Below are 11,792 nucleotides of genomic sequence, written 5' to 3'. Positions count from 1 at the left end.
AAAAAACCAAAAAAAAAAAAAAAAAAAAAGAAAAAGAAAGAAAGAAAAACCAACCAAACAAACAAAAAAGACCTAGTTAGAAACTAAGCTAAGGTCGAGCATTCATAATTAAGTTTCCTATTGTTATTTGAGAGCTGGCCATGGTACAGATAAAGGAATAGCAACACTATGGGTGTGATAAACACCAATGATTTGGGGTTCTTTAGATCCAAAGGAAACTCCAATTCCCCAAACTCCAAAAGGCAGTCCAGTAAGCTCAACAGGGACTACAGGAGCATTTCTGGTGGTTAGATAAAAACGAGCATTCCTCAGGAACTAAACTGATGCCCATCGACCAAAGGAGTCACTTCCCTTACCTCTGGCAGAAGGGACATATGGACCTGTGGTACCGACTAGTATACCAAAGTGCACAGCCCCCATGCTCCCTCATCATCACAAGTACCTGCTACACATTTCAACCCATGCTAGCACCCTAGTCCTTCTCACCTCATACCCAAAACTCTCCCCAGCTACTCATTCTCCTTATAACCCTTCCACGCTCACTTTCTCTTTAGGCTCTGCCCCTGTTTCTCTGTTTTCTCTATTCCTATCCCCCACTATGCTCCCTCTCTCAGATAGCCCCGGCCATGTTTGTATTTCACTTTCCCTCTGCTCTGGACTCTTCCAGAAGCCTCTGGCTGTTCTCTTATATCTACAATAAACCCCTTTCTTAAGCACACTAAGGAGTGGTCATGTCAGTTTATACAAGGACTTTGACTGGGTAAACAGAAGGATTGTTATCTGGTAAACAAGCCTTTAAGCAGGTTTCTGTTTACCAGAAATGCAGATCTCCCTAAACAGGGTTCCAGGTGGTCAGAAACTACCCTTAGTCCTCCAAGAAGCTCCCTAGATCTTTCCCCAGAAGGTCAATGACCTCTAGCAAGGGCATCTAGTTCTAGTGAATCCCAACACCCTGTATTAGCGATCCCCACCTGACATATAACATCTGTTTGCCTTTCCACAATTTGTTCTCTCTGCACCCCCACCCAGTGGTTTTAGCAATTTGATCCCCAATAAACCTTTCTACCCACAGAGCAGTCTAGTAGTTTCTCTGCACCATCAGTTCTATTTGGTGTTGAAACCTAGGACTGACCCAGGGACCTTTATACCATAGCTAACTATCTCTCCTTGCCTCACACTAAGAGCAGTCTGTTCCGTCTCTGCCCTCTCCCTGGCTTGCTGGAACCGCTGTCTCTCTCTCTTGGCTCCTGGAGCCTACCCCATAGAGTTGTACAGGTAATCAGGCAGCTTCTCTCTGCCATCCCGGGGCCGTACAATATTGGATTCCCCACTCTGGCAGAGTTCCTGCTTGTGACCCTTCCCCTAACTCTCTCCCACCTCCTCCTCACTCTGCTTCCAAAGGATGTCTTCTCTTTTTTTCAGCTTGCTCCTGCCTCTAACCACAAGCTCTTCCCATTCAGAAGTAACCTCATGACTCCTCACCACCTCTATTCTCTATCCATCCTTGAATTCAGCCTGCTGTTGTATTGCGAAAGGCTGGCCTCAGTGTAAACTAAATAATCAATCTCAATGGCCAAAAAACGGCATGCTCAATTTCAGATTCTCACTTCTGCCACACACAAGAAAGAATCCCTTCTCTGCTCTAGTCTCTACCTCATCACTGAATTCTGTTTGTAGGGATTCAAATGTCTTTGGATATGGATGATATTAACAATTGCCACATGCTGTTCTACTTTATTAAAAAGGCTGACTCTGGAGCTCAGATTTGGCCCCCCTCTCCAGACCCAAGCATGCTTGTTTGAGTTTCTTCCAAAGTGAAGAGTCCAAGAATAAGAATATAAAAATGTAGATCCCAAAAATAAGTAGAAATACATAAGTATCAAGTTGTAAGCTAGGAGAATAAGAGCATCGGCAGCCTTAATAGTGGATTACTCTGCTTTATAACCCATAGCTCTATTTGTAAGGTTGAAGCAGCCCTCTGCAAACTTAGGTTGGTTCTGCAAACTGAGGATCAGCCTTTAGATACTCCGCCCCCAGCCACTCATGACCATAAATTGATGTGAGCTGAGTTAACTTTTAAATGATGGGATGTACATGACTTTTGAATTTTTGGTTTTATATTGTCCCATACCCTTCCCTGCTTTGCGAAACTGGCAGTGTCAGGGGAGGTGCAGAGCCTTGGTAAACACTATCAAGGAATGCCAGGGAAGACAATAGATTAAGTACAAACACTAGTTTAACTGAAAAGCTCTGTTAATGGAAAATGCAAAGAAGGGCAATTTGTAACTGAGTTTTACCTTGAGATTGTAAAAAGTCTTTTGTTATTGCCTAATGCTTGCTATAAAAGGAGTTCAGAAACTGGTCTTGCCACAGCCTTACCAGTCCATCTCTGGCTGTGGTTATCAGCTAGCTGATAAGCTTTTTGTGCCCCATGGAGATTTATTTTTCAATTATTTTTTTCCTGGAATAAAGTTTGCTTCTAGATTATTAGACTTTGGTGGTCTGTCCCCATCTTTCCACAACTCCCATGGACCCAACACAAAGTCTCTGTCTTGGTCAGGCTGGCCATCTAAGTCTGTGACAGGGAGGAGAGCCAAACAGAGCACAGGCAAACACCCTATGTTGAAACAGTAAGAAGTAGTCTATTCCCAGCAGGGGCTGCTGCTGCTCGTTTCAGCCCTTTTCTCATTTGTTTCCCAGCTCTAAAAACGACAAAGTATAATCATGATGTTTAACTCTCTGAATACACCCCCAATATCTCTAAAACTTTTGCTAAAGTATAAACTTCTATATCCCAGGATTTGTAATTCACTGGGTGTGGTTTAAAAGATCTGTAAAATCTGTAACTAAGTTAGCTTCAAACTTGTAAAAGAAACAGTTGATGGTTAAAAGGAAAAAAAAAAACTATACATAGGTAATTTGCTACAGCATGCTTGTATGGAACTTGTATTCAATTCTTGTTTAGGAAAATAGATGTTTTTAAAAAAGAAAAAGAGGCAGTTCCTGATGGGCTCACCATGGAGTAAACAGCACCATGGCCTGCCGCCATCCTGACTGATGACCTCACCAGGAAGGAAGCACCCGTGTGTGCAGCAGCTGTCATCACTAAGGTTAAAGAGAGGGCACGCTATGGGACTTCACTATTATCTTGGTTAAGGTGACCGCATGGTATACACCAACTAAAGCCACACCAATAAAGCCCTCTGGATATCACTGCGTCTCCTTTTTCAGACTAAGGAGGCAACAACAGATCTCCAAGATGATTTATTTAATTTTATTCTCCCTACATTAATGAGGCAACAGCAGACCTTCAAGATATTTTGGATCAGGATAAATTTTTGTACGATTTTTGCCATGAGAGTGGAAAGTAACTGATAAGGATAAAATCATGTACAAGGTTAGGGGAAGTAGGACTTAACATTATTTGATCGTTACAGTTTCTAAATTCCTAAAGTTATAATGATTACTCAGGTGTGCTTTTTGTGGTCTGATCTTGATCAAGTTCTGGAATTGACAAGATTCTGAGGCAGCTCAGGGATTGGTGGGATTTCGTGTTCAGTCACATCTATTTGGCGCTAACCAGTTCCTCCACCTTCTTGCCCAGAAAGCTTGGTGAGGCCTCACTAACTAGACCACTTGTGCCAGCCAGGGTTAAATGTTAACTGAGTCACTGTTCCCTGTCGCCAAAGCTCAGGCAGGATTAAATTCAAGGTAAAGCCTTCCTTCTCAGCCCAGGGGCCATGGTGGACTGCTGTGACGAGCTTGAAGAACACCAAGTTACAATTCTAATGACTTCTCTCAAATAGAAACAAAAGCGGGGGCTGTGTGGCCAGAACAGGGTTCCCAAGGTCTAGAAAACACTAGGACACTAGGCACAGCAGTTACAGGAGGGTTAGCAAGCTCTACAGTCACTAATTAATAGTTTCCCCTTATCAGGTCGACTTTGTTTGTCCGGAGAGCTAATCAGGCATGGCTGGCGATAACACGGACACAGGAAAACCCATACCTTTGAGTGAGGTATAGTGCCACATTGCAGTGGTCCAGAGAGGTGAAGGCAAAGAGGAGCAGGAGTTCAAAATCATCCTTGGAGCCTGGCAAGGTGGCAGACACTTTTAATCCTAGCACCTGGGAAGGCAGAGGTAGCTATGTCTATGAGTTCCAGGCCAGGTAAAGCTATACAGTGAGACCCAGTCTCAAACAAACAAGAAGCCAAAGATCCAAGAGAACCCGGAGCCTCTGAGTACCTTGCAGTCCTTTCTGTCCCCAGGGGGATTAGCAGCTACAAGCTAAGGTGGTCTCAGGTCAAACTAAGCTTAAGTGTTCCACACCCTGAAAGTGACCTTCATCATCCCCTTGCAGCACCCTCCACAACAAAGGGGCTGCAAAAGTCCTTTCTGGCAGGTCTCTCAAGCCTCTAACTGCGACCATTGGTCAACACCTGCAAAGAAAATTTCAGACATTAAAGATTTCTTAATCTGATAAAAAGTTTGCTGTTCCAGGAGTGCGACAAAAGCCAGGGTGTAGTGGCGTCTGCCCACCTGTGAGCCAACCCTGGGAAGGAAAAGGCAGGTGGACAGTGGGGAGTTTGAGGCCAGCCTGCACCTCACAAAAACAAAACATCAGTCAACTGACTGGCCAATCATTACTATGGTGTTCAGTTGACTATTTACTACAGTATGAATGTAAATACAGAAAAAAATGCATTTGTCTTCAAGACCTAGTCCTAGCAAGCATCAGAGAAATGCTCAAACAGGGTATGATGGTAACCTGTGACCCCAGCAACAGGAAGGCAGAAGCAGGAAGATCAGAAGCTCAAGGTCAGTTACTCTAAGGTACAAAGTTTGAGGCCAGCCTGAACTGGCAGAGATCCTGTCTCAGGAAATACTAAAAACCCAGTTCTGCCTTCTCTCTCCTGGAAATGTATAACCCAAAAGATGACTCTGGTATTACCAAAAAAGAGCAGATAATAAAGAGTAAATAAGGCTGGGGTGGTGGTACACCTCCATAATCGTAGCACTGGGAGGTAAAGATTGACTACTATACATAAAAAGTCCAAGGCCAGCCTGAGCATCCTGAGACCCTGTCTCCAAAAATGTGGAAAAAAAGAAAGGCAGAGCAGGAAATGCGGCAGCATCACTGCCCGGCAGAGCACAGGCTTGTGTCACATTCCCTAAGCCTTTTCCTTATCCCTGAGATAATCTAAGCGGTGCTTCTCAACCTTCCTAACGCTGGGACCTTTTCACTTTTCAATACAGTTTCTCATGTGCTGACCCCCAACCATAAAATTATTTTCATTGCTATTTCATAACTGTAATTTTGTTACTGTTCTTATGAGGACCTGAGTTTGCAAAGTCCATTTTAAAGAAGGGGCTTCATCTTAAGCCATATAACGAGCTGGGGGGTGGGTGATCTGTTCCAAAAATGTGCTGCCATATCAGAAATGTGAGCAGATGCCCTAAAAATGGCCAATTAAGAAGACAGGGAGCAGGCCATAAAATTTAATAAAGTCCAGATGTTCTTGGGAGGCATCCTGTCCTTGAAGATACCTTGGTCTGCAATGGGTTCAAAAACTAACTACCTTATCCTATGTACTCCTTACCCAGTCCAAGACAACAAGACAGGAACTCCCCTGATTATGACATTTCCCCTTTAAAAGTTCTACCCTCCCAGGGCTCCCTGCCACACTGATTCAAGTAGACTGACTAGCCAACAACCCTAAGGGATCTTCCTGTCTTTGCCATCCCAGCAAGGGATTACAAATGCAAGCCACCACCCCTGTCCAGATCAAAAGCTCTTTCAAGGCCAGGATGGTGGCGGCGCACACCTTTAATCCCAACACACTGGAGGCAGAGGCGGAGGATCTCTATGAGTTTGAGGCTTGCCTGGTCTACAAAGAAACCTCTAGGACAACAAGGGCTTTACATAGAGAGATCCTGTCTTAAATTTTTCTTTTTCTCAAAAGCTAAGCCATTGCACTAAAGGTTTTCAGAACTGCTAGACCGCTGATGTGGCAGGGAACTGAGAGCCCTGGGCCTGCTCACCTAGGACGAGAAGGCTGAAGAAAATGGTCATGCCACTCGACTGTTCCTCCTGCTGGGCCTGCTCCCCTGTCTGCACCGGAAGGATGGGCTTGGCAGGTGTCGGGAGCACCAGCCTCGTGGTGACACCCAGGGTCGTGTGAAGGGTGAAGTTGAAGTTTTCATGGGTTGTGTTGGAGAACCTGTTGGAAACACACAAGTGGGAGTCAGGTAGAAGAGGGTCAAGGGATCAAAACACACCTTGACTGACAAAGCCCTGAGGGTACAAACAACACGTAGGTCTTCAGGAGGGAGAGAAGCCCTGCCTACAAATGCCCCAGCCAGTGACCTCCAGCATCTTTGACCTTGGTCATCCAGAGGTCAGGAAGAAGGGGGTCAGGCCTGTGGAGAAAGAAATGCAAAGGCTGGGTCTAGGCCAGGGATGTAGATCAGCTGGTAGGGCTGGCAATGAGGCCCTGGGTTTGATCCCCAGTACTGTACAAACCAGGTGTGTGTGGCACAGGCCTATAATCCCAGTACTCCGTAGGAAGAGGAGAAAGATCAAGAGCTTGAGGTCATTTTCAGCTAAAAGACCAGCTTGGGCAACATGAAACCCTGTCTAAAAAATCAAAAATGCTGAGTCTAAGGTTACCAAACAGTCAGGCCGGAGGACCACAAGTTAAAAATCTGCAGGGGGTAGTGAATTCAATGTCAGCCTAAGAAACTTGGTGAGACCCTTTCTCAAAATAAGTAAAGGAGGAGATGGCACAGTGGCACCCGCCTGTAATACCAGCAGAGGAGAACAAGTTTGCTGCGTACCGAAACCGTCTCAAATACATGACTAAGAACAGCTCGGCCGTAGAGGGCTCGCTCAGCATGCACCAGGCCCTACAGGTCAATCCTCAGTAGGCCCCTTTCTTTCCAATAAAAATAACAACAAAAAAGAAGAAATGCTGTCTGTCCTTTGAACTTAGTGAGGGTAGAAGGGTATGGTAACCCAATGCTTGCAATCCCTGCACTTGGGAGACAGAAGCGGGAAAGTTAGGCGTTCAAGGCCAAGGGCCCCTTGGGCTACATAGTGATGATACACACAGTGAGCTGAGGATCAGCCCTGTGGGCTACATGAGACAGTCTCAAAAAGGAAAAACAAAACAGATTCCCAGAGTGGGCCTGGGGTCTCCCACACCCCAGGTTCTACACTATTTACTGGGGACCTTTCCTGTGCTAGTCACATTTATGCTTGGATTCTGTATGCACTGTATGCACACACCTTGTGTGTGGCCTGCAAGGCTCTACAATGTAGATCCCAGTCCTTCTGGGATTATGTCCATAAACTGAAAAAGTCACCCGAGTTTGCCCAGCTGTTGTGCTCAGAGTGCCCTAACCTACCCTGCCAAACCCTTCTCAAATGTCAGAAGGCTCGAGTTGCCAGCTCTGGTACACTGCACACTACCCAAGGCTTCGGTCCTTGCTCTCCTTGGAACGCAGTAGTGGCCCACCCAATTGGGAGTGTAACAGGTGGTATCCACCGAGCATGGCTTCAGTCCAGCATCCAGTCACACAGCAGATCTCTGACCAAGATAACTGACCAAGCTTCAAACACACACTTTGAACCATTCAACCCCACATTATCTCTTGAACGGCCAAGGCCTACTTTAGCATCTGGGACAGCAGGCATACACAGTAAGTGAGTTTATGACTTGGTACCTGACTGGCCAAGAGATACCTGAAATTAATGATCCCAGTACAAGTTCAGTATCATTTAGAGGGGTTCCTTGTTCATTTTCAGGAGCTCATTCCAAAGACGGAATTTGTAACATACCGCAAGAGACGGCGTCCTGCCAAGCAGGAAGATGGACTAACAGCGGCACATGCCCAGAGAGGGGGAGCTCGCCTCATTATGAAAGATGCTCTCTACACTGTCAACCAGCGGCCAGCGCCTCACTCCAAAGTACTCGCCCTCTCCGTTTTCTTTCCTGCCTGGGATGAGGACTGGGGACTCACGGAACGACAGCCCCTTCTTGGTTCAGGCTTTGGAACTTGTCACCCTTCCTATTTCTCCTGGGGACTCAAGGTTTGGGTCACAAGATATTTTTCTTCCAGGGCTGACTCCCCGCCCCTCACACTACACATTTTCCTTCCAAACATTTGGCACGGTCGGAAAACACCCTGCCTACACAAAGCCTCCCACGACAGCAGAACGGCCGCTCCCTGCGGGCAGCTCCTGATGCCCAAAGGCGAGCGGAGCGGACAACCAGCAGCTAATGAATGAATGAAACCGTCTGGGGACAGACATCAACACTGAGGCTGCAGATGATTAAGGAGGACGCGAGCCGCTTGTGTGGCAGTGGGAGGACTTCCTGGAGGAGGAGGAGCGCCTGAGACACCTCAGATAACCGGAAACTGGGAGCGGGATCTGTGTTCGCGCTTCCGCCCGGCTATGCTACAGGCCTGCGCGCGGAGGCCGATGTATGACCTCGGGGAGGCCGCAGGGCCCGAGTCCTCATCCCGCCCCCCGCCGACCCCGGCCGGGTGGGCCAGAGCCACTCTACCCGGGCGCCCGAGGCCCGTTGTCGCCCGCCGGCCCGGCCCTGCCGCCTCCGCCACCCGGAGCAGCGCACTCACTCCTCCTCCGCCATCTTCTCCCCCATCCTGCGAGCCTCCGAGACTACCGAGTTGGACGCCGCGGGGCTAGTGGGGCCTGCGGTTGCTTCCGGCTTCCGCTGCGGGCGGAGGCGGGGCTTAGCCGCCCAGGGAGACCCTCTGTCCCGTCGTCTCGGTGGCCCAAGAGTGGGACGATCTCGAGGGTTTTCTCTACGCCTGTTCAATGCGAGCCATGTGACGATCTGGCTCCTGAACTGTCCGACTTTTTCCGGTCACCGGGCGGGAAGGACGTGGGGGAAACTCTTCTGAGATCCCGGTGACTCAGCTGTGAGCAAAACCGTCCTCCCCGCTTGGAATTCACAGGGCTAAGAATAGAGGGGGACGGACTTTGTGGGCATCCGGGCAGGCTGTGCCAAGGGGCGCGTCCCGAGTGAACTTCAGTTTCCCCGTCTGTGGGAGGAACAAGCAGAGGGCCTTTGGAACATCCCTAGTGTAAAAGTGAGTGCAGGGGATGTACGGGCTGGGCATTCACCAACCCCTACGTTGGTTCATTGGTTTGTGTGGTTTTTGTGTAAATGGGGAGATCCAGGACATCTTGAGGGCTTTGATTCTTGCCTTCCACCATGTGGGTCCTTGATATTGAACTCTGGGAGTTTGGCTTGGCAGCAAGCACCTTTACTCATTGATCTATCTCACCACCCAATAATTCTTACTAACCTGTGTATGTAGTGTGTGGGTGCATTAGGAGGCCCGAGATTGTTGTCAGACGTCTTCCTTGCTCGTGCTCCGTCTTAATTTATGAGACAGAGTCTCCACCTGCACTGAAGCTGGAGATCTGATATACTGGCTGGTCAGCAACTTACTGATCCTCCATTCTGGGTCTCTCTAGCCCTAGGGTTCCAATTGACAGCAGCTCTGCTTGGCTTTTATGTGGGCGTTTGGGATATGAACTCCAGTGTTTATGCTTTCCCAGTAAATGCTTTACCCACTAGGCTTTAAACACGGGGTAACTTTAATTTCTGTGACAGCCTTACTCTGTTGACTGTAGGGGAAAAGGGCTAGCCAAAGAAACCCACTCTGGCCCTGAAACCAGAACCAGTAAAAGAAACACACCCTGGCTCTGAGACCCAAGCCAGTGAAAGAAACGCTTTAGTCCTGAACCCAGAACCAAAGAAACACACCCTGACCCTGAAACCTGTGCCAAAGAAACACACGTTGGCCCTAGAAACAGAGTCAGTGAAAGAAATATGCCCTGGCCCCAAAACTGGAGCCGAAAAGCTTTAAAAGGCCGGTGAAAGAAACACAGTTTGGCTCTGAAATCAGCCATCTCCACCCCGACCACTAAACTAGCCAATCCCTCTTCTCCCTGGGAAAACTCTGCTCCTAAGAAGCCCTATATAAGCCCTGCGCCTGTTCAGTTTGCAGCTACTCTTCTACCCTGGAGAAGACAGCCAGTCTCCTGGTTCTTCCCTCCCAATAAATCTCTTGCACACTTTCACTGGGGGACCTTCTCCTAGCAGAGCAGTGTTGCTGCAGAGCCGAGCTGTAACAACTTCACTGGGGAAGCCCTGTCCTGCCAGAGCAGAGCTGCTACACTGAGGAAGCCTTTCCCTACCTAGAGCAGGGCTGTAACCGGCTATGCTTACTGAGCCCTGACTGCCAGAATACTCTTCCACCTGAGCTGTAACACTCACTATTATTCCCTGGCCCCCGACTGCCAGAATACTTATAGCACTGAGTATTCCTTGGCTCCTGACTGCTAGAATCCCCTTCCATCAGAGCTGCAACATTTATATTGCCCAAGCTGACCTGGCACGACCGAGGTCTTTAAGGGACCTTCTCAGTATTGGTTCTCCAGAGCCTCTCCCACCCTGAGTAGTAGTCCTTTCCCCCTTAATAAAGTTTAATGAATCATAATAAATAATTGCTCTGTCCCCTCCTCCAAAAAATGATCCCTTTTTTTTCCTCAACCTCTGAGCAGTTGGGATTTGAGTGTGAGAGCCCCCCTCCAACTCAGGCAGCTGTCTGTCTATTGTGGTGCAGAGATGGAGCCTCAGGCAAGGTGGGTAGGTGGTCTCTGCTGAGCTAACATGCCTGAGTTCTGAGAAGAGACCTGCTGTATCCTTAGGTGTACCTTCTGAAGTCGAGGCTCAAGGAACAAGATACACAGATATTAGGCAAAATAAAGAAAATTAAATGGGCCTGGGAAGGCCATGCAGAGTGTAACTGAAGCCTCCCACCGATTCTAAGAATTCTAACACAATTAATGTTTGCCAGGAAGGCATCCCACATAGGACATTTTCAAAGGTAAATGTTAAAAATAGGACTGCCTCGTGAGCTTAACTCAGTTCCTGTGACACTCATGGTAAAGGAGAGAGCTGACCCCTGCAAACTGTCCTCTGCCCTCCACACGCGTGGTATGACACATGTCCGCACTCACACTGGGCTGGCTAGTCTTACGCCAAATAAGCTAGAGGCATCTGAGAGGAGGGAAGCTCATTTGAGAAAATGCCTCAGTAAGATCCAGCTGTAGGGCGTTTTTCAAATCACTGTAGATGACGCCATCCCTGTGCTGGTAGTCCTGAGTTCTGTAAGACGGCTCAGCAAGCCGGTAAGCAGCACCCGCCCATGGCCTCTACATCACCTCCTGCCCTGACTTCCTTGGATGATGAACAGTAATGTGGAAGTGTAAGCCAAATTAACCCTTTACTCCCTAAGTTGCTTTGATCATAGTGTTTCATCCCAGCAAAAGAAACCCTGACTAGGGCTGGAGAGATGACTCAGTGGTTAAAGGCATTGGTTTCTTTTCCAGAGGTCCTGAGTTCAATTCCCAGCCCTAGTATCTCACATGGTATCTCACAACCATCTATCATGAGATTTGGTGCCCTCTTCTGGCCCGCAGACATACATGCAGGCAGAACACTATACATAATAAATCTTAAAAAGAAAAAAGAAAGAATATATGTAATTTTTACAAGGAATTTAAAAAGACAGTAAGCCAGCTGGGCAGTGGTATGCATTGTTAATCCCAGCATTTGGGAGACAGTGGCAGGCAGATCTCTGAGTCTGAGGCCAGCCTGGTCTACAGAGTGAGTTCCAGGACAGCAAGGACTATTACACAGAGAAACCCTGTCTTGAAAAACCAAAAAAAAAAAAAAAAAAAAAAAAAAA

At 47.7% G+C, this 11,792-nt stretch overlaps 1 protein-coding gene across 1 annotated transcript in view; it reads right to left on the bottom strand.

Moving 5' to 3' along the window:
- The window catches only part of Slc9a8 (solute carrier family 9 member A8), a 53,897-nt gene extending 44,411 nt beyond the window's left edge, over positions 1-9,486 (bottom strand). The window contains exons 1-3 of the mRNA XM_050120171.1: positions 8,643-9,486; positions 6,001-6,220; positions 4,007-4,125 (exon numbers count right to left, since the gene is read on the bottom strand). Coding sequence (XP_049976128.1) covers positions 4,007-4,125; positions 6,001-6,220; positions 8,643-8,668 — 365 coding nt within the window. The 5' untranslated portion in view covers positions 8,669-9,486. The remainder of the gene's footprint in view (positions 1-4,006; positions 4,126-6,000; positions 6,221-8,642) is intronic.
- Between the last annotated feature and the right edge of the window lie 2,306 nt (positions 9,487-11,792).

This window comes from Alexandromys fortis, unplaced genomic scaffold (assembly GCF_014885135.2).
Source record: "Alexandromys fortis isolate MF-2015 unplaced genomic scaffold, M_Fortis_MF-2015_v1.1 scaffold_141, whole genome shotgun sequence".
Lineage (NCBI taxonomy): Eukaryota > Metazoa > Chordata > Mammalia > Rodentia > Cricetidae > Alexandromys > Alexandromys fortis.
This window is presented reverse-complemented; position numbering and strand designations above follow the sequence as displayed.